Below are 26,718 nucleotides of genomic sequence, written 5' to 3' on the forward strand. Positions count from 1 at the left end.
CTTGCCGTAACCAACTTTTCACTCTTCTTCACCAACTTCATTGCGCTTTTCCTTTCAACGATCGTATACCCGGCGCAATGAACTAGATGTAATTGTTATAATCAACAACCTCGCACTTACCATAATGACGTTTAGATTTCCTCCGCCTCCACCGCCGCCGCCCAAGGCTACATCAAACGAGCAGCCATACCCAAGCCAACGAGAAGGCCACAACCGAGGAGGAAGTGAGAGGGGTCGCGGAAGAGGGGGAAATCAGAACAGAGGTGGCGGCTCTCATAACGCTTCCGGGAACTCAAGGGGTGGTCATGGACAGAATCATGGGCGAGGAGATGCACGTGGTAGAAGCCAAAGGGGAGGTTATCAAAACAACAGAGGAGTTGGATATCACAAGAACGACACCAGAGATGGCCATGGAAACCACCATGGGAATGCGCCGCAGAATGCCACCTCGCCAGAAGCACATGCCAACTCCCAGCCTTCACCGTCCGCATACAGCCAGCCCGGTCTTCAGTATTCTCCGCCCAAACATGCAGGCCAGAAGCGAAAATTAACCGACCGTAACGGCAATGCACAGTCGCAGAGGAACCCCCAGCAACACAGCTCGAAACCGCCCCGAGCCAAAGCTGCCGTGCCACCACAGGTCCCCAGCTTTGGCTTTTCGCTGCCGCTACCCTCGATCCCGAAACCCGACAACAAGAAGCGCAAGGTCACTCTTGGGCTTTCACAAAAAGTCGAGCAGGACGAAAGCAGTGGTGAAGAGGACGTCGACGAAGAGGCTGCGTTCTCTGCGAAACTAAAGGGCGGAGGTTTCGCTTTTGAGCACGAAGGAGAGACCATCACAATACAAACGGGTGCTGAAGTGGCAGCATGGATCAAGGATCGCAGGAAAAACTTTCCAACACAACAGAGGATCATAGAAAAACAGGAAGCAGCCGCGCAGAAACGTTCAGCAGAGCTCGAGTTTCTGCGCAGAATGAAAGGGAAGCCACCAAAAGAGAACGAACAAGCGACATACATTCAAAAACAACCGAATAAGGATCGTGATGAAGCCAAAAATGATGGCGAAAAACAAGAGGCAGAAAAAAGGAGACGAGAGGAGCTGGCTACGTTGCGCAAAAAGCTGCATGAGAGCATGGTGAAGAAGCAGTCGACACCAGCAACGGTAGACCTTGGACTGGGGTATGATAGCGAGACGGAGTCAGATGAAGAGAGTTCGGTTCTCTCCGAGTCATCAGTCGTGTCCGGTTCAGAAGAATCAGAATCAGATTCCGATTCAGAGAGTGACGACCAGGCACCAGAAACGGCGTCATCAAAAACCGCTCCGCCGCCAATAAAAGTCCCACCTCCTCCGCGTGCGAATTCGCGAGCAGAAACGAAGAGCAACAAAATGTGCACGAATTGGAAGCGAAACGGAAGGTGTCCGTACTTGAGCAAATGCAAATACCAGCACCCACCAAAAGAAGAGAATATTAAGCTTCAGGGGTTGTATGAGCGCATGGTGGAGCAGGAGCTTGTCAAGGCGGACCAGCTAGCGCTTGATGCAATCAAATACTTGGGGCAGAATGGATTTCTGGGGTGAACATATGAAGGGTATCTGGTGTTTGATACTATTCTCCAATGACATAGGTACATCCTTGGCTGCCGACCCAAACTTCATGCACCTTTTGTGCATCGACATCCCATCGCGCGCCAGGACCGACAGTTTCCTTCTTGGCATCAGGTTCATCAGGGTAGGTGTATGTTAGGGAGCCGTCCAGGACGAGATGTGTGGTTTTGCCGCTGTGCTTGTGCGGCGGGTAGTGAGCATTGCTACGCGGTGGTCAAACAGACTTAATATATGTAGGGAGACGGTAGTGCAAACTTACGAGCCATCTGTCCACGTGAAAACATGGCCAAAACCCCACGACCGAACTTCGCTCTCTGCTTCTTTCCGTGATTTTGCCATTATGGATGTGCTATGTATAGTATGCGTTCAGTGGGACGAATGCGATGGATGTTTCGAAACGGTTGGACCCTGACACCCTGGGTGACGTCGACACAGCTTGGCAAGGCGGGTGCGGCAAGGCGGGTGCGGCAAGGCGGGTGTGGCATGGCAGCCATCAACGCAAACCGGGCATTGTTCCTCGTTAACAAGCAAATGGCTTAATGCAGTATCTTCATGTCCAATGCCGCGTGGCATTTATCCATGGGTTCACTCCCTTGTCTTGCGCCCCACCAACTGGATCATCAAACGCCGATGCGGCAGCCAAGGCAGGCTCGAGCTGGAATATGAGGCCATTGCATCTATGCCTACTACATGACCAGCCGCCTCTCCTCTCTTCTTAGATACTTCTGCCACGCTCAAATCTCCTAGACGCCCAAATTAACCGCTGCATTGCAGTAGACGAGCATAAATCTTGCCCAAGGTATGCTGCGCACGATTCAGGGAACACGCAAACGCATACTTGAAAAGGAAGCGCTGACATCGTTCTAGACAGCTGAGCTTCCTGCAGTCCTGCAGTCCTGCAGTCAGCATTCCTCCAAGAATTTACCAGCCCTGCATAACTAGGCGCCCCCGTCGCCTTGCGCCTTTGCCTCCAGTCTTACTCCAATTGTTCATTTTGGTTTCCTACAATCCCCTCTACACGCCTGGTGTTGCTGCCCTCCAACACCCCCACGATGCCGGACCCCTCCAAGGATAGCAAGCTGGGTACGCCCAAGATTGACAACCCCCAGCTCCAGGCTGGAGGAGGAACAGCCGCCGTCGCCGCCAAAGCTCGTACCCTTGATGACCTGTCAATCCTCCAAAGCTACCTCCGAGTCGTATACAACGAGATCCTGGGCCGTCACAATCTGCAAACCAAGGAAGGACAATTGAGCTGGCTCAAGGAGCAGAATGGCCCTGGCAAAGACTTCGAAACTGTAGTAGACAGTCACCTAGAGCTCCTGGGCGACGGCTCGTTTCCCTCTTTTGCCAACTACTTCGCCTCAGGACTAGGCAACATGATGAAGCCTGCACCACCTCTAGATGAATCGCACCCGATTTCCAACTACTTCATCTCTTCCAGCCACAACACATACCTCACCGGTAACCAGCTCTCGAGCGACTCGAGTGTCGACGCCTACAAAAACGTCCTGATGCGAGGTTGTCGCTGCGTTGAGGTGGACGTTTGGGACGGTGATGAGCTATCCGACTCAAGTTCAGATGAAGAAGCCGCTAGAGGCAATCCTGGTGCCGATGAATTGAGGAAGGAGAAGAAGAAATCCAAGACTGGTCTGAGCATCCGCAAACGCCTGGGCTTGAAATTTGGCAAAGACAAGTCAGACGAAGAAAAAACCGAGACCGCTCCTCCGCCGCCTCAAAATGACATGCAAAAGATTGAGCCCTGGCACTCTGCTTCATACAGTTCCCGAGCGGAACCAAAAGTGTTTCACGGCTACACTTTGACCAAGGAGATGACATTTCGATCTGTTTGCGCAACCATCAGAGAATACGCGTTTGCAGTATCCAACCTACCCCTCATTGTCAGTCTGGAAGTACACTGTGGTCCTGAGCAACAACAGATCATGGTCGAGCTCATGCAAGAGTACTGGAAGGGCATGATGCTTGAAGAGCCACTGGATCCAAACCAGAGCTTAGACGCGGTCAGCTTGCCTGCACTCAAGGAACTGGAAAACAAGATTCTCGTCAAGGTCAAGCGTGGTCATCCCAAGGTATCTCCTCCTCCTGAGCCACAGGTTCCCGCAGTTGGTGAATCAGTGCCGCCGTTAGAGCACACTGCAAGTCTGGACTCCGTAGGCTCAGAAGATGAAGTTGGGCCAGACGGCGAGAAGAAGCCTCCAGCGCCAAAGCCCAAGGTCATAGAGTCTCTAGCGAGACTGGGTGTGTATTGTGGTGGCTACTCGTACAAGGGCTTAGACACTCCCGAGGCAAAGATACCTACGCACGTTTTCTCGCTTTCAGAAGGCACATTGATGGATCTTCACGAGAGCAAGCCTACAGAAATTTTCGAGCACAACAAACACTACTTTATGCGCGCCTACCCAAAAGGTCTCCGGCTGACGTCTTCAAACCTCAACCCCTCCGTCTTTTGGCGTGCGGGAGTCCAGATGGTAGCTCTCAACTGGCAACGCTGGGACGGTGGAATGATGCAGAACGAGGCCATGTTCGCAGGTACTCCTGGATGGGTTCTCAAGCCAGAGGGATATCGTAGCACAAGCACTGCAGCAACACAAAAAACAGCCATCCCCCATCAGGACATGGATCTGAGCATCGAGTTCATCGCCGGACAAAACATTCCTCTGCCTCCAGAAGAAGACGACCCTAAAGACTTTAAGCCATACGTCAAGGTCGAGCTACACGTTGAGTCTCACGAAGAGCGAAATGCCGAACCTGTACAAGGCAACGGAAGGAGTCAAAAGGGTGAATACAAAGACAAGACCAAGACGGCTAGGACCCCGAATCCCGACTTTGGTCGCGAAGTCATCAAATTTACTGGCGTACATGGCGTGACGGACGAATTGACTTTTGTCAGGTGAGTTTCTTTTTCTTTTTTTCGCTACGTGTACACATCGCCACGGGTTACACGCATCGCCTATATGCATATGGATTCAGGTCCGACCTATCGCACAAGACGTCCCTGCATGAATATCCAGAGCTGATCTGGTATTCGATGTGCTTGTGTGCTACGTAGGCACGGTCTGATGCTTTAACGGGCGCTGAAGTGAATGTGGAGATAGCGGTCGTGGCATATTGCTGGGATTCAATCTGCCAAGCTGCAGAGTGCCGTGATTCCGGTATCAGGCCTCGTCACTTTGTACGCTACGACAGCGCTTCTGTGCCTTGCTCAGCTCGTGCAGCGAGCCTGCTTCGATGCAAGAAACTCAAGCACTGATCGCTGTGGTACAATTGATGTCATCGTACCTGGGAGCATGCAACCAAGTTCCAGTAACACAGGCTAACATTATGTTCCTACAGATTCAAGGTCATGGATGACGAGCGCATCAGCGACGACTTAGCCGCATGGGCATGCTTCCGTCTCGACCGTCTGCAAAACGGTTACCGCATCCTCCACCTTTACGATGCAAACGGTGTGGTATCCAAAGGCGCACTGCTGGTCCGCATCACGAAGACGGTTAGTGCGGCTTGAGCTATCTCATGACCGTAGAGTATCTGCCACTATTACTATTATCATTGTTATTTCTTACCGTATATTTTCTTTTCCTCATATCACGCTGTGCCACATACTTACTACATGTGGCCTGTTTAGGTTGGATGGCGGGTTTGACTAATGCGGATATATAGTTTTTTCCGGTCGGCCTTCGGTTTGGGCGTGGAAAGCAGTTTTCGCATGATAGTCTGTATAAACATCAAGGACGCGGGAGGACGCAGTCATTGTATCACCCGACCAAGGACGAGAAGCGGTGGTATCAGGTTGGTCGCCAGAAATCCGTTCGGCTTCGAAAGGCGTAAAGTGAGATGCGATTAGTCTTGGAGCGGTGTTATTAGTAGCGGGATAGTTATAGTCTTTCCTTGGCTTTCCGAAATGCACGTTGATGTTCATACTGTTAGTACTGGTCAGTTTTTTTAGGCTGAGCCCATCATCCTACATGACATACACTCGACCAACAATACTTAACAACAATCAAATCAATCAGAACACCAACAAACTTTTATTCCACTGAAAGTTTCGAACTCGAGCCAACCCATACACTCAAGCTACAAATACAGGTTCCAAACCCCAACAAATTACCCCTTCTGCCTCAGAAAATGCAAACCGAACGACCATCCCGAGCTCAAATGCATTCATCTCCCCGCCCCGTCTCTTCCATGTATTGCCCTATCTCCATCCCCAAACCGGAACCGTGTAGAGGAGTGAGTGATCTTAGTTAACAGGCGTCCCACACTCATGACAGTTCTTCCCCGGGATGACCCAGACTGTGTCGCCGCGTTCGAGGCAGGCGGGGCAGCGACGGCCGGGGACCTAGTTGTACTGTTACTCATTTCCCTCTTCATCATATGCTTCTCGGTGTAACGAGATGGGGGAGGTAGGAAATATGGAGGGAATCAAAAAAAAAGAGGGGGGGGGGGGGGGGGAGGATGACGGAATACGTACAGGCATTGTAGTTATACCCTCTGCGTCGTTCATGCAGGGAATCGACAGGGTGTAGAGGAGGGAGTGCTTGCACATCTTTTCTTATCGTTGCGTTCTTGGGCGATTGAGGGCGGTTGAGCGATAAAAGAGAAGAAGCGACGATTGAGTGTTGTGGATGGGACTGAAAGATGGAGACGGAGGTAGGAGATGTAGATGGGTAGTCAGTCTTATATACTCATGCTCTGCACACTTTGTATAACGGCTATCTAGGACTAGAAGGATACATGTACAGGTCTTTGTGTAACGCGTGTGTATTGTGGCGTTTTTTTAGCAGACATGGAATGCAGTTTCCCGGCTTGCGATGAGGGATGAGATGTGAGTTTTCTGAGCTTCTCGTTTGCTCGGGTATCGCAGTTGCGCATGTGCGGGGGTGAGACGGTGGAGTCCGTCTCTTCTTGTTGATGAAACAAAGTGCTAACGGTTGAATTGGTAGGGATTTGTGGTACACAGGTTGTGCTTGTAATGCGAGGCGGAGACGCAAGTGTTGTGATCCCTATCGAGTTCCCCTTGCGAAGACGCTAGATGCATTCGAATTGAAGTTCTATGCTGTGACACACCGATGAAGACGCTGGTATACACGGGTGTCACGGAGAAATAACGGTTCAAGCGGAAATAGTAAAGGTATCTGCTTTGTCCTTGCTCCCTAGTATGTGGTCAACGTTGATGCGATACAATGGCACTGCGCACTTTGTTCTCTTCTTTCGAATAAAGAAGGGATGCCATAGTTGCATGAACATATGTTAGATCATGCGGAGGTAAATACGCGTGCCGTCTAGGCCTTTCTTCTCTCTAAATTCCAGACTCTGTTGCATTCGGTAGGTGGTCTCATGTGTCATTACATCCGTGATGAAGCGGGAAAGGTGGGATGACATCTCGTTTGTCAATGGCGCTATTCGGTACCAAGGTTGTTAGCATGAGTGTTGTACTGAATAGTAACGGTGAGAACGAAACTGCACGTCGTTTGCGCTGGTGAGGCACGTTAATCCGCCTTGTCAAATTATGGACCTATGTTTTGTGCACTACTTAGTTCCCAACAGGCCGCCTCTTCATCTTCACGTTAGTTATCCAGTATTGCTGATGTAACGAAAGCAAACATAGCAGTGATTGACAAAGGAGGGGAATGAGCGGCTCGCCGATACTATTACTCGTTTTCTGCTCCTTGGCACAAACAACACTACCCTGGCCTACACATTTCCTGTAAGTAATTGCATGGGTAGTAAAGCTTAGGAGCGCTTACTAGTCGTGCATCGTGGTATGTGCACCGAAAGTCAGGGACAGGTGCAGCACGGAAAAATTGATATCAATCGATCGGATCACTGGTGCTAGTGTTGCGCTACGTACGGGTATCTGTTTAGAGTGACCCTGCTGTTAGCCGTTCCCCTGGGCGTCTAGTCTGCAGCACCGGGCCGTTTGGTGTAACTGGCAGGCAGCGATGGTGATCATGGAATGGATAAGGAACTGTGAGTCGTTTTGGTGCTGTTGCTTGATGGGTTTATTGCGATACGCGGACGCAGTACTATCTTTGCGTACGTAGTCTGGTTGTCTTCTGAGAACGATGTATGAAGGAAGACGGTTTCTGTATACTTGATACAAGTCAGAAACCTATCCTAATTCACTTGGCATTCAAGTAAAGGAAGGAGCACCCTTAGACCCCTCAATGCATTACTATCCCTATCCCAGCACTTAGGTGAGCCAAGCTGACGGGAATGAAGATCCACTCAGGTATATTTAAACATTATCCTATCTACTCACACAGAATGTCCAAGGCAAGCAAAGAGAGTTGTCAGAAACTGGGCTGTTGAACAGATGGATTGATGCCAGATAGTCCGCCGATCTCCATTCATCTGCTTTCTACATACCCCTCCCTTGTGCCCCTAGACTAATTCACGAAAAAAAAGAAACAAAAACTGGTGCACATGCACTGTACTGCACTGCACTCCAACTCTCACCAAGATGGGAGGGTGAGAGTGGCCTACACAAGTGTGTATGTGTGTGCTGATGTAATGCCTTAAACGCCGTAGTATCCAGATATGCTACAGATGCCTTTTGAGCCCGGGAATCAAACTTGGTCATGATCGTCGTAGAGTGTGATGAAGCGCGCGCTGGTCTATGCACTGGCATTAGACCAGTTCACCACAAGTGGTGAGCGGTAACAGGGACGGCATTAAGACTGACTGGCTGTCTGGCGCTCATGCTGTGTCATGACCCACCGCATTTTGTCGCGCGTCTCGACCATGGCGTCTACCAGCTTCTGAGCCTCGCGCTCCTTTTCTGGCAACGCGCGTCGCAGCCTCTCTGCTTCGGCGATAAGGGCGTCCATTTCCTTGCGGTGCTCCTTCTTGTATGCTTCCATGAGGTTGGTGAGCTTGGCCTCGGTTCGGGTGGAGCGGGATGACTCGTGTTGTAGCTGATCGCTTATGATAGCCTGGCGCTTGATCTTATCGGCGTCTTCTAGTCGCTTGCGTCGCAGCTCGTTCAGTTCCTGGTTGATGAGGCGGACCTTGTTCTCGTAGCCGTCGCTGATGCGCTTGAAGCCGTCGCGTGCCGTCTCGAGGTTGGTGTCTGCCAGACCCTTCATTTCGTACGCCTGTGCCAGCTGTCGCTGCGTCTCTGACCTAGTGTCGCCCAGCATCTTGAGGGCTTCCTCGGCTCTCTGCTCTGCCATCTTGCGCCGGCGGATCTCGGTGTCGAGCGTGGCCCTGAGCTCTTCCAGCTTCCGGTCCTTCCGCTCTATGGCGCGCGCGTTTGTGTCAGCAAGGACTTGGAGGTGCTGGTACTCGGCACGCGAGTCTTCGGCTCTGGTTTGGGCGGCAGATACGCGCTTGGCTTCATCTTCTCTGGCCAACTTCTCGGCAAGTAGTTCTCGCCGCAGGCGGTCGTTTTCTTGGGTGATCTTGTCAATGTACTGCGATGTCTTTGAGTTTGGCGTGCTGTGGTGATTTGGGCGGGCCCAGGAGTTGTTCTCGTCGGTAGCCATTGGGGCCTTGTCTACGGCGAAGGGACCTGAGACGTTGCGAGGTGACGTATACGAGGGCATGACAGCCGGGGACTTGGAGCGTATGGGGGTTGCGTTCGCAGTGCGAAGAGCGTCGTCAGGCCAAGCTGAACCGTTCATGTCATTTCTCTGGAGAACGCGGCTGAAATTGAGTTCGGGCAGATAAGGAACAGAATCTTTGTGACACAAGTCAGCATGAACTTCGGGCTGCAAGCGTCCCGTCGGATAGAGGCGGGCCGGAGGCAGGCAATTGCTGCGTTGAGGCGGCAATGAGAGAGTGATGGTGGTGTTGACGCTCGTTCCCCCGAGATACGCCATGTTTGGCACAGGGCACAGCGAACGACAGGGGCCCCACTTTTTGCGCTAAGCCTTACCTGGAACCGCAGTCACCAAGACTCCCTTTTTGCGGCGAAACATGATCCATACTACGCTTCGAGTGCGAATTTCCATCGGCCTTGCCATCTATTTTGTAATCAGTCGGGCCATGTCTGTTGAGAAACACCCTTTCCTCGACCCAGCACCCCTCTGCCCTCCTATAGGGTGCCTGCATTAATGCACCGCAATCTCATGGGAGATTGTTGGCGACAAGAAGACAAAAAAGCATATACCCTGTGACTCCTGGCATTGTCTCGTACCTTTCCCATGGCTGTCTCTGTCTAGCACTTGTGTATGGCTCTGTGTACAATAGGTTGTCTCTGATTCACTTGCGATTCGCCTGTTCCGGTCGGTCTGAAGGGCGAGGTTGGCAATGGCTGAGCGCGATTCTTTTGTCAAACAGACCGTGGGCCAGACAGGACTCATCTATCTTTGTACAAGGCCTGGACTAGCCATCTTCAGCTGCCTGCTGTCCTTCCTTCTGGCCTATTTTCTTCCACCCTCATCGCAGAATCATCATGGGCATGCAGGGTGCGCCAATCACCGAGGACCCTCTGGCCAGGTACGGGCCGCTATGGGGCCGGCTCCCCAGCAACAGCCTTACTCAAAGTGACGTGTGCGTGTCCACCCCTATGAAACGCGCCATGGCAACCTCTGCAGCAGCGTTTTGCCGTAGTGGGGTTATAGAGTTTACGCTTGCTTGTACTTAGGATACACATGCTATGTCTATTCTTGGGGATACTAAACACATATATCCAACTGCCATATATCCCTTGCAGACAGCAATATAACAGCTTCCTTTGTCCCTCAGAGAAGACCGATCAAACTCATACGCCGCATGCTCCTCTACGAACATACTCCACATTAAGCCACCCACGTGGCTCAGCTTCACCGCTAATGAAGCCCAGCCAATGTTCTGCTTACACACAAGGCCGTACGCGGCAACAAGACCGATCTAAACGTGTGCCTGGTGTTTCATTGCGCTGTTCAAACTAGTGATGAAAAGTGTTAGCCCCACAGGCAGTCTGGCCTGTCTAACGTCTGCTCCTTTGCGTCTCAGATACAATACCATTGCGTAGACGTGCATTGAACGATGAATGACGAGGACTAGTCATTCACCACCTTGCCTTATGGGTTGTCTGATGGTCTCGTTACAGCACCTTGGCAACTTCTCCACATGTTATTCAGTACCTTCAAGTCAATCACTTCCACAAGCGCATCGCAAGTGAAAGGCGGATATCAATTTTCCCCGACTATGTACACTTCCTGTAAAAAAAACTCTTTAGATCTACATGCCGGAGTCTAAAACATATCGGGGGCCTTCTTCACGCGCGTCTTGCCCTCGAATGGCTTCTCTGACGAGATGTCGTTGTTCCTCAGCTTCTCCAGCTTCCGCTCATTGTCTTCATAAGCCAGTTTCTTGTACTTTTCAATCACCTTGTCCATTTGGACCTGGCTTCCAGCAGGAACGTTGTACGGAGATCCAACATTCATAATCCTGTCAATTGTTAGCATTCACCTCCCTTAACAATCATCAACCTCATATTTCCATATCCAACTCCATCCGGGCCTAACATCGCATATCCTCCAATGTGCCAAGACAAAACGTACTCTGGAAACTTCATCTCAACGTGCTCCTGCGGCTTCGTGTTCAGAAACAGCACTCGGTCCTCGCCCGCTTGCTCAATCATCCTCACGTGCAGATCGTTCTGCGCAGTCCACTTGTCGTGCAATCCGGTTGTCGCATCGGAAATCAAACGGGTAAAGTACGGCTTGCTGTCATCGCCGTCGGTGCGCGAGATGCTGTATAGGGCCAGGCCTGCGGGGATAACGCCGATTGTGCCCCAGAAACCCCACTACAAATGCCAATTGCGTCAGCAAGTCTTCTCTTCACTTCTTAATTATCGTCTAGAGTAGCATTGCTGCACTTTAAATACACAACTGAGCTGGGCCGGAACAATTGGGGAGGAGGGGACATACACCCATGGGCTCGTCGACGGCCGGGCTTGCGTGGCCATGAGCTTCGTCGTGGGCGTAGCGGCGCGATTGGCGCGACAGCGGAGTTCGGCTCGTGCGGGCAGCAGCCACTGCTGTCCGGCGGAGTGACTGCATGGTGTGAGTGTAGGGCGGCTTTTGGAGGTCGTCGGCCGTTGTGTTCGCGATGATGCTGAGCTGCGAGAAGCCGGTTTAGTCAGCAGGGTTAGCGGCTTGGCATATCGTGGACTGCCAGAATTGATCAGTAGTTCCTTAAACCATTTCTTCGATGCGAACATAGTATGAATTCATCGAACCAGGAGTCAAAGATAAGAGTTTCTCAGAATCAGCTCAAAATCACCATAATCAATGTTACAATTGGATCCAGCATCAGACATGCAACACACAACTCCAAGCACTTGTTACCGTGAAGACACTGCGTAAGCAAGGTGCAATGAAAATCTCTCAAAAATGACCCGCTAGTTACTAGTATTCTCGTAATCCAGTTCTCACATGCCTATCGTCATTTCTGCAATTCGCGCATCATGGCGTTGTATGCGGATGTACCGGAGCGTTACGGGAGCAATACGACGGACAATGCCGAGATAATTTTAGATCCCCCCCACCCCTATACGGTGTTGCAAATTTGAGTTGCACCTCTGGCCTAGTATCTCGAAAGACGTGCGCCTCTGACCAACTGTTATCTCTGAGCGAGATACTGACACCAAAAAAATCAGCTTGCAGTTATGGTGTGCTCGTCAAGCAACGTCACACGCCAAGATTTGGTGTGTTGCGAAGCATCACCATCAGCCACATATCGCAAGCTTATCTTGCTGGTATGATCAGAATGTTTCCCGCGAGTCCTTCAAACCCAATCTGAGCACATCATGTTGGCGGGGTGGATACTGACGTGACTTCCATACAGCCCGCCGGTCAGCTTATGTCATTTTAATACGCTGAGCTCACAGTCTGGTCCTGGGTCGCACCGCAAAACCATTCTTTCTCCGGCGTATACTTACTATTTTTTTCTCATTCGCATATGATATTCCATTACAAAGCAGACAAATTCAGGTACACCATATTTTCGAACGTACGATTAAACAATGACGTCTATTTAAAGATCAATCCAGTCTATTGGCTCCTCGATTCGATCATGAGCTTAAGTTCTTTACTACTAGTCGAGATTCCAAACGCGCCAATAAGCATTCAAGGTTGACCTTCATGCTTGATCTGCCACGCTAGAATTCTCGGTGCAAAATCCTTACCAAAGAGACAATTTAGACACACACCCTTTTCGCTCATGCTTTTCAATGAATTAACAGCTTTCAATAAGGATAGTAAGCATCTCGCAAAATCTAAGTTCGTGTCGGATTATTCAGCTGGCGCATGGGCAGCCGCTAGACGCCACTACCACTAGAATGATTTTCGATACGACGACCTAAATTTTCAGGAAAACATAGTTTGCCCACTTTGGAATGATCCATGCTACGTATACGTATGCATATTACGACGGATGTTGGTGCGTACGTCAAAAACGACCTCGCCAAAGGAATCCGGGTGTTCCGTGCATAGCCTGAGCCTATGAGTTACATGAAAAGCACTGGGTTCTTGAACCTGGCTCATTTATCGTAGCAAGTGTACATGTTTTGAAACATGTATGTAGCAGTGGATACCACCTTATCATTACATACACTAGATCTGGGAACCCGGTACGACTAGGGGATCACACCAAAGGCCGTACTGGGGGCCCATGGCTTGCGCTATGGCGCGACTGTGGCTCTGTAAAATACGTCCGTATCGCCACCAGCTGATGTGGAAACGATCGTAGAATCCATGGTTCCCTGAACTTTCAGTTCTCATTTCTGACAAGTAGTGTTCATTTTTGACCGATCCGCCTTTTTTTCCAGATTCACATCGCAGTTCTTGCACCATGCATCGAGCGGCATCGCTCGTCCCAAAGATCTTGCTGGGAATTCTTTCCCTCTGCATTTTCTATCAAGTTTACTGGTTAGAACCAGAACCGGTTGCGTTGCAGCAGAGCGACATTTCCAAATCAACATGGTTCCACGACGCGCAAAAGGCACAACCACTAGATGCTCAGGGTATGAGACTTGGGGCAATTATAACTGCAGACTTGCACTGACAATTCATTAGCATCTAATAATCCCACTCTAATAGCATCTGACATATCCATTCCCTCACCATCCAGCTCATCCATTCCTTCACTACCCGTTACCTCCGCTTCATCAACTTCCGGTACCCCCACTCCATCGCTCGACTACAGCAAAACGCACATCTCCTACGGTCATACACAATGCATGCCAGATTTCGACAAGCATTGGAAGGAACAAGCAGCCATACGCAAAAAGTCATGCGCAAAACACGCCCCCTTTGAAACCAAAGAGACACGCAGAGTCGCCCTCGCCTCCATCACGACCGGCAAAAAAGTAGAAGCCTACCAACGCGCAGTCCAATCGCACATGCTCCACGCCGCCGTCCACGACACCTCCGCCCACATCCTCTGCGAAGACCTCGCCGACGGCGCCTGGAACAAAATTGCCTTCCTCCTCCACCTCGTCCAAAACGAGCTGCTTAAGCCTAATAACACCCGCTTAGAATGGATCCTCTGGATCGACCGCGACGCCATAATCATGGACCCGTGCCGTCCCCTCTCCAGCTTCCTTCCCCCAGACACCCCTGAATACGCAAACGTCAATCTCATCGTCAACCGCGACGCCGGCGACCTAAACGCCGGATTGTTTCTCTTCAAAGTAAACGAGTGGTCCGCCAACCTCTTCAGCACTATCCTTGGCTACCGATACTACCGTCCGGATGACCATCTCCCTTCTGCAGAACAAACGGCTATGTCGCGCCTCCTCAGCGAGCCCGGCTGGGCTGGAAAAGCAGCCTGGGTCCCCTGGTACTGGTTCAACGCGTACCCAGCGCCTAACAACAGCATCGTCGATTTCGCAGCAGGCGCCCAGCCCAAAAGTCTAAGATGGTTTCAAGCCCGCAAAGGCCATTTTGTCGTGCACTTCGCGGGCGACGAGGGCCGAAACGCGCGCATGCTAGATTGGCTTGATGTCATTGAGAGCATGGATGTGTGGAAGGAGGGCACTGCCAAAGTAGATGTCACGGCGGAGGTGAAGAAGTACTGGGATGCGTTTAGGAGCGGGGCACTGAGGTTGTGGCAGAAGACTGGGGATCCGAGGGATAAGGACAGGGAGGTTGAGGAGGAGGAGGAGGAGGAGGCGAGGAAGAAAGAGGAGATGATAAAGGTGAAGGAGATGGATGATATCACGCAGGTGCAGCAGGGCGAATGACTGCAGATCGATGAGACTGAGAATCCCGGGGGTTCCCGGAGATCGCATGAGGATGTTGCTGATGGCAGCAACGACGATGACGTCGAACTTTCCTAGTTGTCGCGCTGCCTTTCACTTTTCTTTCTTTCTCACATTTGGCAGTCTGTATGCCCTTTTTCTTTTCTTTTCTTTTCCTAAGTTGAGACGATGTACCCGACCACGATTGGAAATCCTGCGCTGGGTATCAGGCCTTCCCCCTTTCTTTACGCTTTTCGTTACGATATCCGATTAGACTTCAATTTTATCATGGTAATCAAATAGATATTTGGTAGGGTTAGTTTGTGGCTTCGCCCTGTTTTTTTAGGGTTCTTTTTTAGTATGCTCGTCGCCACGCTTCTGCAAGGGGGGATAGTGGGTTCGCCAACTTTTGGTCTGGAACATCACCCCTGTATTTTTTCTGGTCGTTATTCTTTGTTGTTGCTGTTGTTGTTTTTTGCTCCTGTTATGCGACTGTGCAAAACGATTATGAGGGGTTGCGCGCAAAGTGTCGTCTGAAACGGAACGTTCGTGTGTTACATGGAGTTATGTTTTTTGACTGCAAAAACTAAATCTCATATTCAGAGCTAGCTTGCCCAGACCTGAACTATTCAAGAATCGTTTATGAAACGGTTTCATCGAGACAGATGTTTTCTCGCCAGATATGAAATGTTTTCTTGGAACCATATGCCTCCCTTGGGATGCGTAGGCTGGCACTTGGAAAAGCGCGTATCGCGTTTAGAGATGAAAAACATGAAGGCCGTGTTGCGGATTGTATTCAATCTACTACATGCTCCTGTATTTCTAGGACCAAATAATCACCCAGAAGTCGGTCTAGGAGCCCACCTACCAATGCGTCAGCGATACCAAGTGCACTTGGTTGCAAGTTCTTTATGAGAGCTATCGATAATAATATTTGTGACTGCGGAAACGAACAATGAAGCTGAGATCTTCTTATTACAGATGAGGAAAAACCTGTGACCACGTTGGCGTCTCATACACGCCTCGTGGAACTTCCCTTATACTCACAAAAGCTTCTACCACTATATATGCCCTGCTGATAATATAACTCACACCACACAAAACACAGAGGGTCGTAATGAGCACCGTACTAAGAATGCTCAGTGTCCGCTGGTTATAAGCGTTCCAGATCTTATCGATGAGAGGAAAAACATGGGCTAAAAGATTGGTCACAAGCCAAAAGGCTGCACAAAATGTTACCCATACCGAGCTCATGCGCCAAAACAGTTGCTCTAGTCGCGTGGGGAAGAAATAGTTCCATGCAGCTACGTGTATGCCGCCGTATGCCATAGACGCACCCCAAAGCACCATTCCCATGACGAGAGATTGAGTGCGCCGAAGTAAACCATCGTTGGGCCAGTCGATGGCATATGGTTGCATCAGTTCGGTTACTTCGGGGACCTTGTATGCCGGCTCTGGGCATTCTCTCTCGGATACAGAGTGAAAGTGGTTTTTGAGGACTGGATATACCTGGATAGCCTTTTCTGCAAGATTTTGCAGCTCAGACGCAGCTTCCATTGGAGAGTTGCATAATGCTGGCTCAGCCTCCTGGTTCGCAATTCGGATATCGGGCCGTGGTCGCAGTCTACCGGCAGTAGAGAGTCGAGTTGCATTCAAACTTTGCCTGTCGCCACACGTACCGGTTGGCACATCTTTGTTCTCAAAGTAAGCCAGCTTTGCCAGTTCGGGAGTGGCTGATCGGAAGATAGAGAGCTTGCCTTGAGGTTGCCTCCCACTCATTCGGCTTGCCATGTACATGTAGGCGATCAAAGGCATCAAGTCCCCCTTCAAGATAGTGGGGGAGGTTACCTGGCGAGGTTTATGCCACCATAGGATGTACATAACGAGCGCACAAACAACATGGGCTACAACATGTACTTCGAGCAAGGTGGTCGGCAGTCCGATGGCAGTACGAATGATAACTTGGACGATCATCCATCCTGCTTGGATGCACACAAGGAGTTTTGCAAGACCGTCTGCTTTGTTCTTGTCCTTGATCTCGTCGAGGGATATATCTACAACATGTCCACACTTAGCGAGTAGTGCGACACCTTTCGCCGTTAAGGTGAAGCGCGTCATATCGTTGAACAACGCCCCATTTCGACGGTCGGTACTGTCTAGCTCGATGGCGAAACCACCCATACTAGCGTAAAATCCGTGTGTGATAGTCCATGACGTTTTTGGGTCCTCCACATGAGTCTTAGTCACTATTGTACTCTGGTACTAGTTAGCAGTGCTAATACCTGATGATAGATGGGCTTGCCTTGTCACAAGTCTCGTTGCGGCCCTGCTGCTGACTTGTTATGTTTTCTATCTCAAGACATAGCTGTCTTGCAGAAGCCAGCTGTCTCCAAGCAGTGTACAATATCAACTCTGGTGCAAATAGACCGAGAATACACCATTGAAGTTCCTTCAGTAGCACTCGATAGTTGCCCTCGCCCTTGCGCGGTATGTTTAGGTGAACAGCCGAGTAAACACACAGCCCAAGCGTGGCGAAACAGCTGATAAGTAGGGAAATCGTATCTCGCTCATTATCTTCCTGAACAAAGCCTACAATATCTGTGATGTTGACTTTGTTTCCGCCGATGGCAGTAACTTTCTTGACAAGGAAGAAGAGGGCGGAGCTGCATAATGCTAAGGACATAGTCTGAAAATTCAGTGTAAAAGGTGTAGATGAGAGTGAATCTAGGTTTACGGGTAGTCCCGCTTGAACTATTATCGAACTGTCATCTATCTGCAGTGTGCTACTGTACATTATGCTGGCGTAACTGGGCGGCAAAATAGACGTAGGATCGAAGCCACGTATCAAATATACGGCCTATGCAGGATTTCGCATGATGAGGCGCACATCCATCGATGGCGTAGCAGATGATAGTTGGTGATGGTTTTGGTCGAAAATAACACTACAAGTATTACTACGCCGCATGACCATGAAACATGCAGTGCAATGCACTTCAGCATTTGATCCAATCCTGTGCACAAATTTCCCCACTCTCTATAAGGTATGCGTCGCCTTGGCTGCATATTCTAGGTTGGCTGAAAGCCATGCACGTCAAAAGTTAACCTCGGCTCGTTGATTGGACTGTCGGCATGGACCTGAGCATGAAGGAGTGGGAGGATTCAGTACCATGTGGGTGTTGGGCGCTTGAAATTGATCCGTGCACCGACCTTCCCGTTCTTGCACCGGAGTGCATACGCTTCCACTTTCCCAACTGACTTGATCTCTTCAAACCAGAACTCTACCAAGCACAGAATGAATATCCGCTCTCGAAAGTCTGCTTCGACAGTGACAGTGGTTGCAGAAAACGCAGTAGGTAGACGATCACCACGAGCATCAACTTTGAGACTGACACTCGCCAGGCTGACCCACGTGATCGAATGAAGAGCAAAGAGCGTACATCACTATTGGCATGGGATGAGATACGTACGAAAACCACTTGAAATATTGTTACGAACAACTCACAATCCCTCTAGCCGACTGGTACCAGTACGTTCTATGATTTATCACCTATCTCAACCATGACCTTACCAGGAAAAGAGACAACGAGTACATTCTGTCTAGTTATAGGTACGTTTTTAAATTTTACATTGACATTTTCTTCAGCAATTGAAAGGATACCTAGGGCAGTATCCTGGTCTTACAAACGATCTTTAGAAAGTATTCTTAGCATTCATAATGAAACAGGTAGGGTTATGCTCAGCCAGCTGAGAAGATCCCAATTAAGACATCATCTAGTCAACATATTCTCGCATATCATAGGGTCTATCATCTTCTTCACTCTACCCATACCCATTTACTGGTCTTTGCAACCAAGATATGCTACGGCAATTACTGCAGATGTCGTGGTCTTCTCGACATTCTTCTTCGGTGTTGCTATATGTTTTGCATTATCGGCCACGTAAGTATTTTCGAATCTCTATCTTGCAACATCTAGATATTCATGCACAACACAGCTTCCACATCTTCAACAACCACAGCCAGAATGTCCATACATTTGGAAACCAACTCGATTACGTGAGAACACCCGATCTATCATCCGCAACCGACAGCTTATTTGAACAGCTTGGTATCGTTATTTTAATGTGGGGCTCCACCATCCCTTGCGTTTACTACGGCTTCTATTGCACGCCCCATCTACAAAAGACATATTACACCCTTGTATCGGTTCTAGCAGCCGGTTGCGTGTACGCAACTCTGCACCCTGCTTTCCGTCGTCCAAAGTACCGCCCATACCGTGCAGCCATGTATGCTAGCCTTGGGCTATCGTTCATCATTCCCATCGTTCATGGAATCACGATATTTGGTTGGGAAACGCAGATGTGGAGAATGAGCCTTGACTGGATGGCATTGATGACGGCATTCAACCTTACTGGTGGGGCCCTATACGCTATGAGGGTGCGTAGCTGATCTTGAAATAATCCAGTTCTGCTATGCGAGCATAAAGCTGATGAATAATAGATTCCCGAGAAGTGGTATCCTTATCGATTTGACGTGTGGGGCGCCAGTCACCAAATTATGCATTGCTTGGTTGTATGCGCGGGCATTGCACATTTATATGGTCTCCTGAGGGCATTTGACCATATACACGGACACGGAGACACTTGCACCCTATGACCCGGATGAATTTGACTCATACGCAAGAGAATCTTATCTCACAAAATTTAGTATTACAAACAGAATGTGTAAAGATTAACGTTATTAGTGAAGAAAGTAACACCATGCATCATGCCATCAACGTGCGACCGGAACCAAAATGCGGAATTCTTAAACTGAGTAGTTATGGGTATTTACGGATGATATTTGAACGCAGCACTAGGTTGTAGTTATTAAACTAAAAATCCATCTTCTGGGCCTTCTCTTGCAAGGTCAAGGGTGTGAGGACTAGCGGACCGTGTCGCACCGCTGCCGCACGCAAACCAAAGTCGTCATGTTTCCCGAGTCCGTTTTGGGGATAGAAATAAAAAATCGCGGGACATAGACAAAATCTCCTGCGTATTCATGCCAGGATGACCCCGCGTCGAGTACTAGTTTCTCATGGCGCCAGGTCGCTGCTTTTAGTCAGTTTTACCTGTTTACTGCAACACCGCCTCAAGCGCAGTCTTTCATCTCGCACGACCACCGTAGTTCGCATGTCTAAACAACTAGCTACATAGCCATATACCTATAATATGACTGGGCGAAAAGATACGACGGCGCCAATAGCTTACGCCGCAATATACCTCGGTGTCTTTCGGGCCCACCAAGCCATGTACGTAGCTAGTCCAGAGTGGAGCAAAACGCCATTTCACCGCGTAAACTACCGTCTATAAACCCAGCAAAGTCGCATCTTACATTTAATCAATCCTAGCCGCATTTCAGACATTCCTTCTTCCCCCACACTTCTTTTCCCCAGTTCACATCACATTTCGCATCTCACCTTACCTCAAGAAACTCTGTTTGAACTGCAAATATGTCACGCCCAATCGAAATCGTCGCAATCGTGCAACCCAAACCCGGAAAAGCAGACAGAGTGCGTCGCCTATTTGAAAGCTTTACTGCCCTCAGATCCTGCCATTAACACGATATGGAATGAATAGGTTCAAGAAATTCTTACCGAAGCCGCACAAATCGTCAAGGATACTGAGCCAGGAATTCTGCGCTACCACCTCCACCGCGAAATCAAAGGCAACAAACCAAGATTCATCATGCTGGAGAAGTACGTCCTTTTCTTTTTTTCTCGACTCTTCATCTCGATTCCTGCTCTATTCATTTCCATATCTCATACCGCTACTTGCTGGCACACACGCATCCCACGTCCAAGCTGTGCGCTTCATGAAACGCTATAAGGATACTACCCAGCTAAAATCAAGATGCCAAACGCTAACGTGTCTGCGCCAACAACAGATACGAAAACCAAGCCGCACTAGACGTACACGTAAAAAGCGACATCGGCATACGAGTAGGCAAGGCGTTCAAAGACGAGGATTTGATCGAGAGCCCGATGAAGGTTATTTTTGTGAAGAGCGTTGGAGGGTACGAGAGCAAGTTGTAAATTGTAAAATCAAGTAATGCCGAGAAGTGTGTGGGAGAGCGGAAGAGAAATTTTAATCAAGTTTTACTGAAACAAGCGATGGCGTAATGTTGAAATGGTTGATTGGAATTTCGTTAGTGTTTGGGTTCAACAAGGTGAAGAGAAGTGGATATTTTACTCGACATAGTCGATTAGTCAAATCTGGGTAGAAATGCCAGATCGAGAAGAAGAACGCTCGACATCTAAAGTGACTACCTCAAAGGCAGGGCTCCAGATATCGGAAACAAGAAATCAACGCTTGACCTTGTTTAATTCTTTCTATTTAATTCCCACCATACCAATAATCTCCGAAGAAATCCACACCCTGACCCGTACGGTTGGAAGGCGGTTGCGGCCACTTGCTCAGCGTCGTCTCGCTGCCAGTAAGTGCAAACTTGACGCTAGCAAGCGGCGCATTATCAATCTGCAACTCGTAATCTCCAGGATACAAGACCTTGTTGCCGGACTCATCCACACGTGCAAGAGACGCAAGCGTAAGGTTGAGCGTAGCAGTCGAAGAAGAGCTAGCGGCGATGTTGAAGAGGCGGTCGTAGGCGACGAGGGATTTCTTGGGGTACGGCTTGGGACCGAAGGAACCGGTGAGGAAGCCGAGAGTGACGTAGTCGGAAGATGTCTTTCCCGTGTTCTGAACGCTGACGTTGATGCCGGTGAAGGGGCAGCGCTCGAGGAAGCCACCGGTGCTGTTGCAGCCTTTGACGAGGTCAGAGATGGCGTAGCTCTGTTTTGGCTGGTTGGTGATGCTGGCGGAGAAGTTGGTGTAGTGGAGACCGTAGCCGAATTCGAAGATGGGCTTGCCGGTGTACCACTTGTATGTGCGGCCAGGGTTCTTGTTGCTTGGGCGCATAGCCATGTCCGTCATTGGTACCTCGGAGACATATTTGTATAGGTACTGTGTTTGTGGGAGACGTCCAGCAGGAGCAGCTTTTCCAGTGAGAATGTTGACGATGGCGGTGCCGCCGTCTTGGCCGGGGTATCCAGCCCATAGGACCGCAGAGATCTTGGGGTTCTTGATGAGCGGGGAGGTATCTATCTGGCCACCTCCCATGATAATTACGATAACCGGCTTTCCAGTGTCGGCGAGTTGACCAATAACATCAAGCTGGCTACCTGTCAAGGTCAACCAGGAGCGGTCTCGATCTTCGGATTCAATGCCATTGTCCATCCCACCGACCCAGATGTGCACGTCACTCGTGGTGATGACGCCGGAGAGGCGAGGCCAGGAGCCTGTAGTAGGGTCTCCCTGACCGCCTGGGAGATTGCCCGCATATCTAACGTTAACACCAAGCTTTTCGAGGGCCATATATGGACTAGTCAAGAATTTGGCGACTCCGAAGTAGTTGCCCTGCAATTGCGAAGTGGCGTTGGCCCAGTCACCGTAGATACCAACATTCTTGGAACCGAAGTTAATTGGAAGAACGCCGTCGTTCTTCAGAAGAACGATGCCCTCCTCAGCAGCTTTGAGAGCAAGTGCCTGAGAAGCACTAGTTGCTACCGCATCAAAGCCAAGCTGGCGATAGGGCTGGTTTTCAGGTATATCAAAGTAACCAAGTTTGATGAGAGAAGAGTACTGGCGAATGAGAGCATTATCAAGGGTAGTCTCGTTAGTGAGACCCTGCTTGACAGCTCCAGGAAGATGCGACTGCAGGTAAGTACCACAATCCAGATCAGTGCCCGCATTCAGAGAGTCGGCAGCAGCGCCCTCACGAGTCGAAGACCATTGGTGAGGCAAGTACACGTTCTGAATAGAGTCACAGTCTGATGTGACCCAGTGCTCATCACTGGACCAGCCCCAGTGCTCACGGAGAACTGTCTGAAGCATGTAAGGGTCGGCACATGGTGGCGCACCGTTAACGGCGTCTGGAATATCATTAATCGCAAGTTCATGCTGGGTTATTCCTTTTTACAACTTACTGTAAGAGCACATAAAGGCGCCAACATTGGCTTGAACACAAGCCTCAAATGGAGCTAGGTAGTATTCCACAAGGTCCTGCTGTGAGATCTGAACATCATTTTGGTAGCGGAGGTTGCCGTTCCAGTTTTCGATATCGTACCCAGCATAGTGCTTGCAGGTAGCGACCACACGCCTGTAAGGGTCCGTTTCGTTACCTTGGAGTCCATGGATCAAAGCCTTGACGTAAGAACTAAGGTGGTACGAGTCCTCTCCGGGAGTCTCTTGCCCACGTCCCCATCGAGGATCACGGAAGGGATTGATGTTGGGCGTCCAAAAGTCGAGACCCGTTCTGTTGACATTGTTAAAAGCTCGCGCCTCAGTGGAAATAACATTTGCAACCTCGGTAATCAGGTTGTCGTCGAAGGCGGCACCCATCAAGATAGGCTGGGGGAAGGATGTTGAGTAACTGTAGTCGCCTTGCTTGGCGAAGCTAGTAAAGGGACCTGCAATGCCGTGGAGTCCCTCGTTCCACCATTGGTAAGGTGGAATACCGAGACGGGCAACGCCAGGTGCGCTGTTGGAAGTAGCATTGATCTTCTCCTCGAGGGTGTAAAGTGCTACAAGAGACTTTGCACGAGCGAGTGTAGCTAATATCTGTCAATAAGGAAACTATTTGTAGCATTCTACGAAGATGACGAACATGCTGAAGGGTCGCATATAGTCTCATTTTTCAGTGGTCCATTTTTACAATCTGGAAAATTACCCTGGGCAAATACTCCAGCTGCAAAGAGTAACAGTGACAAGGGACGTGGCGACATAAACATGATTTCGATTGTCTGAACAAAGACTCAGATGCTATCCGATCCAGATGCTTACCTTGTAACTTATAGAAGTCTAAATAGCCGTAGTGCTGACCCTTCAACAAGACATGGTTAGTAACGACATCATCCCAAGATGTATACACGTCATGTCCATGTCGACTGGGTGGTCCTGTGCTAGGTGCAGTTCCACTTTTGTGCGGCGTCCGGACCAGTATGATGACCGAAGCAACTTTGGAATGCTTATTCTGTAGGGATGCGGTAGCCAAGCCTTGAGCCGAGCCGCGCGCGGAGCCCCACGCTGCCTCGACTGCCGGGTGAGGGGTTCACGCTAGGTGTGGTTTCTTGCTATTCCATTTGCTGCGTATTCTGCCTGAATGGTGCTCATCGTCCGAGGAGCGGAAAGTTGAGATTACACAAGTGGCGTTGACGCTTACATACTTACATGGACAACCAAGTCATGGAGTTATTTGCGGGAACAAGAAGCTGGCGAATTCATCGTTCAACAATAAACAATATGCGGGGAGGGTGGAGATCAAAGGAGCACATGCTAATCTCAGTTTGGAGCAATGGTATTCGATCACTAGCTACCACTCTGTCCGGCAGTTTGCCGTATTTCGACCGTTTGGTGGACAAAAAAGATCCGATCCGCATCTGTCATATCTGGGACAGCTTTAAATTCATAGAGAATGCATGCTATTGAATAAAATAAACCTTAAGACCCCTGTATGTAAGCATACCGCTAGTTATGTACACGGATCGTCCGGTAGCCATTCCTAATTCGACGTAGTAAAAAACGTTCCAGGCCGCAATCACGACGGCCAGTCGGATTTTTTGACGATCATTGGCATGCCGTCGCGGGGTGAGGCTTCGAAAACAAACTCTTGATATGCTCTATCTCCAAAAGTCAAATCGAGATTGTTCCATTCTGTCCTGGGCGTTGTGTTCGGCTTGAGATCTGCGCACATAAAGTCAAAGTCTCTTGCAGTCAATAGGAAGACAAGCGTCAATTTATCCATTGCGAGTGTTTTGCCGATACAAGCACGAGGCCCTCGTTCGAACGGGCGTCATGCAGTCTGTGTATAATCTTGGTGTATGAACCGCTCGGGGTCGAATTTGAGGGGACCTACCAACAAACTCATGTTAGCACCGTTGCCGCGTCTTCCAGGCAATGTAGTATGTACGGATAAGTCAAGGTATCCATGCCTTCGCGAGCAGTATTACCTATCGGATAGAATCTGAGAATCTCTTTGATTACGGTAATCTTGTAAACAAGGTCGTTCATTTTGTACGGGTTAGCCTCTAGAAGATCGTATGTTGCGTCGATGCCGGGAGCGAAGACACGGTCATGCTCTTCTCGCATCTTTCGAACTACTTTTGGATGCACGCTCAGTAGCATGTGTCCAAAGCAGACCGTGTCTGATGTTGTGCCGCTACCAGCGATAAGCAACGTCTTGACCTGAGTAATAGCATTTGTTAAGAACTCAGGGTCGAGCTCGGCTGATGTGTTCTCTCTAGTACTTTGCAGATAATCTCTCAGCATAAGGTCCATGATACAAAGCCCTCGTTTCTGAGACAAGTCAAGGTCATTATCTGAGATGATGCTGGAATTAGCAATGCGGCTTCAGTATGAAAGACGGACCACCTACTCTTTATAAACTCAAATCTTTCTTTTATGAGTTCGGTCACCAACACGTTTAGCTTACGCCTTTCGTGATCTCGTACTCTGTTGGGGAAGAAGTTGCCGATATAGTTGAGAGATTCTCTTGATTTCATGGAAGCCCGAACCATGACTTCAAAATGCTGCAAGGCAAGACTGCCCTTCGTCTGAGCATCGAATGACCGTCCAGTCGCTGCTCTCGAAATAAAATCAACTGTCAGATGATGAGCGCACTCTTCGAGCCGGAAAGTTGCTCATGATTTTGCTTTCTCTTGCAGAATAGACCGATACTTCATGATTTCGGTGGCAGCAATCAGCCCCATTTCAGTGATATTCGTAATGGAGAATGCTGGACTCATCATCCTGTGTAGGTGCTTCCAGTGTGGTCCCTCCGCGCTGGCGATGTTGCCTTTCCAATAAGAGGGTCAGCCATTCTTTGAACGGCTTCATGCTTGTGATGGTTCCGGGTGACGGTGAATTCCATCGCGACGTCGGGATCTATGACGATCAAATGGCTCCATGAGACCGGCCACAAGTCGAGGTAGAAGATACCCGGCATGTTGTACTTCTTTGCAATGGTTGTGACGACGACTTGATAGTGCGCGTCACTCGGCAGCATGCCAAACATCTCGTTGAACAGCTTCAGATGACCAAAGAGGAAGCTGTGAGGTGACTTGGGCTATAGATGACGTTAGTTAACACACATCCGCATCACATACGTAACAACGATGTGTGACTAACGAGGTGTTCATAGGAGCGGCGAACTTAAATCAGTCGCATAACACCATATGCGAGCGCCGCGATGACGCTCGTAAAGGCTATCCTCGCCCATGAGAGCCCGTCGAGAGCCATTGCGAAAGATGAGTAGGTGTTGCCAGTTGAGTAAGAGGGGAGTAAAAGCAACGCAGTTAAGCAAGCGAACCTCATCCAACACTCCCATAACAATGATTCAACATCCTAATCAGCAAGGCCCACTACTTGGCGTAGCGCTATCTATATCTAGATTAGCTAGAGTCGTAACTTTGTACTTGATCACTCTAGCACTGTAATTTTAACCCTTGTTACCATCTTTCCTATCGCCCTTTCTGACTTTTTCTCTCTTTTTATCTTGTTTCTATATTTCTACTTGTATCCCTTAAGATCAAAGTAGACACAGTTAGCTCGTCTCTTGGGGAACCGAAATAAACGGATAGCGCAGCATTGTAACCCCTCAACGGTGTAACTCTTCAACAGTGTAACTCCTCAGCAAAGCCAACACCACGCACTGCTTATTTATAATATTTAATAAATAAACGAAAACCAAGTGTACTTGGTAAGACATCTAACATTAGACTTGGTTTGTCATCGGCTATTTCAGTTCCCCAAGAGCTCGTACACCAACATGGCGCTAACTGCCTGGGCGGGCTTTCATGGCGCTGAAATGGCTGGACACCTTCAGAGA

At 49.5% G+C, this 26,718-nt stretch overlaps 9 protein-coding genes across 9 annotated transcripts; 5 read left to right on the forward strand and 4 right to left on the reverse strand.

Moving 5' to 3' along the window:
- Positions 1-20: 20 nt before the first annotated feature.
- Positions 21-1,809, forward strand: COCSADRAFT_37718 (uncharacterized protein). Its single transcript, XM_007702779.1, has one exon. The coding sequence runs from the start codon at positions 125-127 to the stop codon at positions 1,577-1,579; it is 1,455 nt and encodes a 484-aa protein (XP_007700969.1). The 5' UTR covers positions 21-124; the 3' UTR covers positions 1,580-1,809.
- Positions 1,810-2,304: 495 nt separating this feature from the next.
- Positions 2,305-5,198, forward strand: COCSADRAFT_334354 (uncharacterized protein). Its single transcript, XM_007702961.1, has 3 exons — positions 2,305-2,405; positions 2,474-4,514; positions 4,958-5,198. Exons 2-3 carry the CDS (start codon positions 2,659-2,661, stop codon positions 5,127-5,129), a joined length of 2,028 nt encoding a protein of 675 aa, XP_007701151.1. The 5' UTR covers positions 2,305-2,405; positions 2,474-2,658; the 3' UTR covers positions 5,130-5,198.
- Positions 5,199-8,298: 3,100 nt separating this feature from the next.
- COCSADRAFT_93031 (uncharacterized protein) lies at positions 8,299-11,616 on the reverse strand (the record flags this gene model as incomplete). The annotated part of the gene is made up of 5 exons (XM_007702962.1): positions 8,299-9,329; positions 10,717-10,784; positions 10,814-11,002; positions 11,116-11,360; positions 11,485-11,616. The coding sequence occupies 5 exons, from the start codon at positions 11,614-11,616 to the stop codon at positions 8,299-8,301; spliced, it is 1,665 nt and encodes a 554-aa protein (XP_007701152.1).
- Positions 11,617-12,517: 901 nt separating this feature from the next.
- COCSADRAFT_200484 (glycosyltransferase family 34 protein) lies at positions 12,518-14,947 on the forward strand (the record flags this gene model as incomplete). Its single annotated transcript, XM_007702963.1, has 3 exons — positions 12,518-12,641; positions 13,633-14,783; positions 14,808-14,947. 3 exons carry the CDS (start codon positions 12,518-12,520, stop codon positions 14,895-14,897), a joined length of 1,365 nt encoding a protein of 454 aa, XP_007701153.1. The 3' UTR covers positions 14,898-14,947.
- Positions 14,948-16,004: 1,057 nt separating this feature from the next.
- Positions 16,005-17,454, reverse strand: COCSADRAFT_59613 (uncharacterized protein; the record flags this gene model as incomplete). The annotated part of the gene is made up of 2 exons (XM_007702922.1): positions 16,005-17,044; positions 17,136-17,454. Coding segments are annotated over 2 exons (1,359 nt in total), but the record flags the coding sequence as incomplete, so codon positions are not given.
- A 622-nt stretch (positions 17,455-18,076) lies between these two features.
- On the forward strand, positions 18,077-19,481 carry COCSADRAFT_144661 (uncharacterized protein). The gene is made up of 9 exons (XM_007702964.1): positions 18,077-18,147; positions 18,198-18,261; positions 18,312-18,324; positions 18,376-18,405; positions 18,461-18,522; positions 18,574-18,736; positions 18,792-18,852; positions 18,901-19,233; positions 19,297-19,481. Exons 1-9 carry the CDS (start codon positions 18,091-18,093, stop codon positions 19,450-19,452), a joined length of 939 nt encoding a protein of 312 aa, XP_007701154.1. The 5' UTR covers positions 18,077-18,090; the 3' UTR covers positions 19,453-19,481.
- Positions 19,482-20,089: 608 nt separating this feature from the next.
- COCSADRAFT_200486 (uncharacterized protein) lies at positions 20,090-21,152 on the forward strand. Its single transcript, XM_007702965.1, has 3 exons — positions 20,090-20,347; positions 20,415-20,533; positions 20,722-21,152. Exons 1-3 carry the CDS (start codon positions 20,288-20,290, stop codon positions 20,867-20,869), a joined length of 327 nt encoding a protein of 108 aa, XP_007701155.1. The 5' UTR covers positions 20,090-20,287; the 3' UTR covers positions 20,870-21,152.
- COCSADRAFT_182159 (glycoside hydrolase family 3 protein) lies at positions 21,149-25,169 on the reverse strand (the record flags this gene model as incomplete). Its single annotated transcript, XM_007702966.1, has 3 exons — positions 21,149-22,765; positions 22,820-23,446; positions 24,842-25,169. The coding sequence occupies 3 exons, from the start codon at positions 25,167-25,169 to the stop codon at positions 21,171-21,173; spliced, it is 2,550 nt and encodes an 849-aa protein (XP_007701156.1). The 3' UTR covers positions 21,149-21,170.
- Positions 25,170-25,560: 391 nt separating this feature from the next.
- Positions 25,561-26,171, reverse strand: COCSADRAFT_358852 (uncharacterized protein). Its single transcript, XM_007702967.1, has 3 exons — positions 26,063-26,171; positions 25,997-26,013; positions 25,561-25,956 (listed from the first exon to the last, which is right to left on the reverse strand). Exons 1-3 carry the CDS (start codon positions 26,127-26,129, stop codon positions 25,636-25,638), a joined length of 405 nt encoding a protein of 134 aa, XP_007701157.1. The 5' UTR covers positions 26,130-26,171; the 3' UTR covers positions 25,561-25,635.
- Positions 26,172-26,718: the final 547 nt, after the last annotated feature.

Source organism: Bipolaris sorokiniana (assembly GCF_000338995.1).
Source record: "Bipolaris sorokiniana ND90Pr unplaced genomic scaffold COCSAscaffold_9, whole genome shotgun sequence".
In the NCBI taxonomy this organism is placed as follows: domain Eukaryota; kingdom Fungi; phylum Ascomycota; class Dothideomycetes; order Pleosporales; family Pleosporaceae; genus Bipolaris; species Bipolaris sorokiniana.

Bases quoted from the DNA above. Each gene is read 5' to 3' on its own strand.
- COCSADRAFT_37718 (XM_007702779.1), top strand. From the start codon at position 125: ATGACGTTTAGATTTCCTCCGCCTCCACCGCCGCCGCCCAAGGCTACA.
- COCSADRAFT_334354 (XM_007702961.1), top strand. From the start codon at position 2,659: ATGCCGGACCCCTCCAAGGATAGCAAGCTGGGTACGCCCAAGATTGAC. The intron at 4,515-4,957 runs GTGAGTTTCTTT...ATGTTCCTACAG, and splicing joins GACGAATTGACTTTTGTCAG to ATTCAAGGTCATGGATGACG.
- COCSADRAFT_144661 (XM_007702964.1), top strand. From the start codon at position 18,091: ATGAATATCCGCTCTCGAAAGTCTGCTTCGACAGTGACAGTGGTTGCA. The intron at 18,523-18,573 runs GTAGGGTTATGC...GACATCATCTAG, and splicing joins TAGCATTCATAATGAAACAG to TCAACATATTCTCGCATATC. The intron at 18,737-18,791 runs GTAAGTATTTTC...TGCACAACACAG, and splicing joins TGTTTTGCATTATCGGCCAC to CTTCCACATCTTCAACAACC.
- COCSADRAFT_200486 (XM_007702965.1), top strand. From the start codon at position 20,288: ATGTCACGCCCAATCGAAATCGTCGCAATCGTGCAACCCAAACCCGGA. The intron at 20,348-20,414 runs GTGCGTCGCCTA...TGGAATGAATAG, and splicing joins AACCCGGAAAAGCAGACAGA to GTTCAAGAAATTCTTACCGA. The intron at 20,534-20,721 runs GTACGTCCTTTT...CGCCAACAACAG, and splicing joins AGATTCATCATGCTGGAGAA to ATACGAAAACCAAGCCGCAC.
- COCSADRAFT_358852 (XM_007702967.1), bottom strand. From the start codon at position 26,129: ATGGCTCTCGACGGGCTCTCATGGGCGAGGATAGCCTTTACGAGCGTC.